General features: G+C 30.4%; 1 protein-coding gene across 1 annotated transcript; it reads left to right on the top strand.

Moving 5' to 3' along the window:
• Positions 1-2,677: 2,677 nt before the first annotated feature.
• Positions 2,678-3,013, top strand: LOC145796417 (non-specific lipid-transfer protein C, cotyledon-specific isoform-like). The gene has a single exon (XM_082881521.1). It carries the CDS (start codon positions 2,678-2,680, stop codon positions 3,011-3,013), a length of 336 nt encoding a protein of 111 aa, XP_082737647.1.
• The last annotated feature ends 890 nt before the right edge of the window (positions 3,014-3,903 follow it).

The raw sequence follows: 3,903 nt of genomic DNA, 5'->3' as shown, positions 1-3,903 counted from the left end.
TCAATTCACCATTAATGAACCAATTCATGACTTAGCTCTACAATTGGACATGAACCATGCAAGAACTAGCTTAATGGCAACAATAAGAAGATGAGTTTCCTACCTTAGTCTTGTATTCAAAGTTTAGGAGCTCAAATTAGTAATCAACCTTCAATTCTTCAAGCAATTCTAGCCAATTCACCATGAAACAAGTTGAATTACTCTTTTCCTCTTACCCTCTCTCTCCAGTCGGCAATGGCAAGGGAAATGGCTGATGAATGTGTATGAAATGAGACTCAAATATGTTATATTGAGTGGGCCACTAAAGGTGGCAATTTGGTAATTAAGTCCAACTCTTTAATTAGCTTGTTTTAATCTAATTTAATCATACCTAATCAGTTTTCAGGTAAGTATACCATAAATTCACATTAATTATGTGGATCATAAAACATCAATCAATTTCTAATTCGGCCGCCGATAAGGCCTTCAATTAGCAGTTTAAACATATAAGCATGAACAGATATTCATACAGTCAAACAGATAGAATGCAATTTAACTAGCATATACTCAATCAATTCGGTTTCCAATTTCAGTCAGTCAGTTCAGTACTTTTACCAGTCCAATTATCAGTCATAATCAATTCAATTTAACGGTAATCAATGGTTATCGGTAATCAATCAGTCATTAATCGGTAAACAGTATGAGGGTTGTTACATAACCCAACAACTGTTCAGCCAATTTGTGACGAGGAAGAGGCTATGACAATAGTAAATGCCATACCAGAAGTTGAACATGATGAGGATGGTTTAATGGTTGGAGATGAGGACCCCCATATGGCATTGGTCCGCCTCACATACGTGACAAATTATGTTACATGCGTAATAACGGAATGTTAGGAAATATATAGTAGTCGAAATAATTTTCGTATGGTTGTCACGTAATGACACACGTGGAACAGACTGTATTCAAATATATTATCATGTACAATATGTATGAGTTGCCACGGGAATGTAACCCCTTCCAGTTGCTGACGTGCCTAACTTTAAAAAACAACAATTCATACGAATTTGCTTTTGGAAAAACAAAAAAAGGTGAAACAAATAAAAACAAATGAAAAAGAAAACTAATACACAAATTGTCATGTACGACGTAAATTACAAATAAATGAAACACATAAATATATTAAAAAAGTTATTGTATACCAATTAAAAAAAACAAGACATAGTTAAAAATAAAAATTCAAGACAAAAAAAAAACATAGTTATAGTAAAAAAAAAAAATTAAAAAGACAAAAACATAAATTCCCAAAAAAAAATCGAAAAATTTAAGTACAATACCCCAAATCCAAACCCAAAATGAAAAAAAGTAACAGGAAAAAAAATTAAGCAAAATATGAAAAATCCAAGCGCAAAATAAAAAAATTTCAAACAAAAAAAAATTAACGCAAAATCCGCCAAACTCAAAAAAAAAAAACAAATAAAAAATTTGGATTTGCAAAATTCGGGAGATCGAAACACAACATACAAAAATTGTCAACAAAAACACATAAAGCAAAAAATGCCAAAGCGAAACCCCCCCCAAAAAAAAAACAAAAAAAAGGCAAAATCGAAACCCCAACATAAAAAAATTAAAATAAAAAAAAGAACCAAAATATGGCAAATTCAAACCCAAAATAAAAAAAAAATAAAAAATAAACAAATTAAGCAAAAGTCGGCAGATTGACACCCAATATAAAAAAAAATTAAAATAAAATAAAAAATAAACACAAAAAAAAGCCAAATCCAAAAAAAAAAAAAAGCAAAATACGCGAAATCGAAAGATAACATAAAAAAATTAAAATACAAAAAAAACCAAAATATGCCAAATCCAAAAAAAATAATAATAATAAATTTAAACAAAAATCCAAAATTGAATAAAAAAAATACCCAAAAAAAAACAAATTTTTTTTCCAACAAAAAGCCAAAAAAAAAAAAAAAAAAAAAAACCGAAAATATTCCAAATCCAAACCCAAATTAAAAAATAAAAAAAAGGGCAATTTCGTCATTTAACAAGATGACACCTCACCAAAAAGCTAAAAAGCTAAAAAAGCCAAAAAACCCTTCCCAAACCAGGCTTTTTAGCCCCAGGCTAAAATAGCCAAAAAAGTCAAAAAACTAAAAAGTCAACCCACTTCCCAAACGGAGGCGTAAAAAGTTATGAGTATTTCCTACTTAAGCTTAGGAGTTGTTTGGAATGACCTAAATAAGTGCACTTTTTGTCTTTTTTACGAAAAGATGTGCAAAAAAATAGAGAGGTGATGTGATAAAAAAAAATAAAAAGATAGATTATTTTGATGTTGCCAAACTTGGCCTTAAAATAAATTAATTTTTAAATTTTTACAAATTAACCCAGTAGGTAAAAACAAAAACAAAATCAAACTTTATGCAGTGATTTCAAAAAATAAAAAGTCGTCGCGGATAATTGTAGTAGCGTAGATATTTACTTATTTTTGTTGAAGTAATGGTGTTAATATCCCAATGTTTTATTTTTACTTGTAATTTCATTAATTTGGATTACTTTTGTCAATGTGATTTGATAATATATGAAATTTACAGAGTATTATGTGAATGTTAATATTGACAAATTTTGATTCTAAAAATACGATATATGGCATTGATAATGCTTTGTTAAATGACCTGACCAAAGAAAATTCATGACTATGTTGTTCTATATGATCTTCCTCCTCTCCCTCCTCTTCCTCCTTGTTCATACAACCCAAGCAACCATTCCCTGCCCCACCGTCACTGCCCGGGCTGCCCCCTGCGTGATGTTTGCAACCGGCAAGGACTCAAAGCCGTCGGACGAATGCTGCAGTGGGTTGCAACTGTTGGCTCAGAGCGTGACGTCTGTGCAAGACAAGAAGGATATATGCAGGTGCTTGAAGAACAGTGCCAAGACTATGGGGTTGCAGGACAAGTTCTTGAGCCAGATCCCTTCTGCTTGCAAGATCAATGTTGGATTCGCTGTCTCGGCTACCACCAACTGCGAGACGTGAGCAATCATGAAAAACGTTTTTAGTTGACTTATAATTTTTTTTTTTTTAAAAAAAAATTGGTAAAACATTTTTGTTTTGAAAGCTAGAATTACTGTCAAATTATGCAGTGAATTTGACAGCTAAGATATGTTAAGATTGTTGGACAATTTTTACTGTATTTAAAAAGATTAATTATTTTTGTGCAGAAAACAAAAGAAATAAAGGAAAGGAAAGAAATATGTTTGATTACAAAAATCAAACTAGAAATAGAATTAAATAAATAAAAACAGATTTTATTTTGTTACAAAAATAAAATTAAAATTTGATTTAAATAAATAATAATAAAACAGAAAATAAATAAATAACTTGATTAATATGTTGAATATTATTCTGATCAAGTCCAGTGCTCGATACTGTGTTCTTAAGACAGATTCGTCATCTTCTCGGTGTTTTCAGAATACGGACGTCTATCTCCCAGGATAAAATGATCTATCAACAAATAAAAGCAGCACTACAATTTATTCGTTCAACGAACACAGTAAGTGTTTACACTCTGTCTCACAAGAAAATAATGCAGCAATATGAAGATTATGTATGCAGAATTTTATGAACGAAATTAGTGAATGATTTCATCAAATGAGGGCTGCCTATTTATAGATGTAGTGGTGGCTATTGATTTTGAATTAAACAGGTGCTAACTTGTTTTGAACAGGTATGAAACCTGTTTGGTTTTGAATTAAACAGATTTAAATCTGTTAGGTTCAAAATTCAAACAGATAAAAATGGAAGGGACCTGTTTGGGTGTACAGAAAAATTGGACCAGTTTATTTCCGGTTTAATTTGTATTTTGGATTTTATTTTACCAAAAAATAAAATTAAATTCAAATATTTTTGGCCAAAAAAGATAAGTA

This window comes from Camellia sinensis, chromosome 7, assembly GCF_055761805.1.
Source record: "Camellia sinensis isolate YWXY chromosome 7, ASM5576180v1, whole genome shotgun sequence".
NCBI classification, from domain to species: domain Eukaryota; kingdom Viridiplantae; phylum Streptophyta; class Magnoliopsida; order Ericales; family Theaceae; genus Camellia; species Camellia sinensis.
This window is presented reverse-complemented; position numbering and strand designations above follow the sequence as displayed.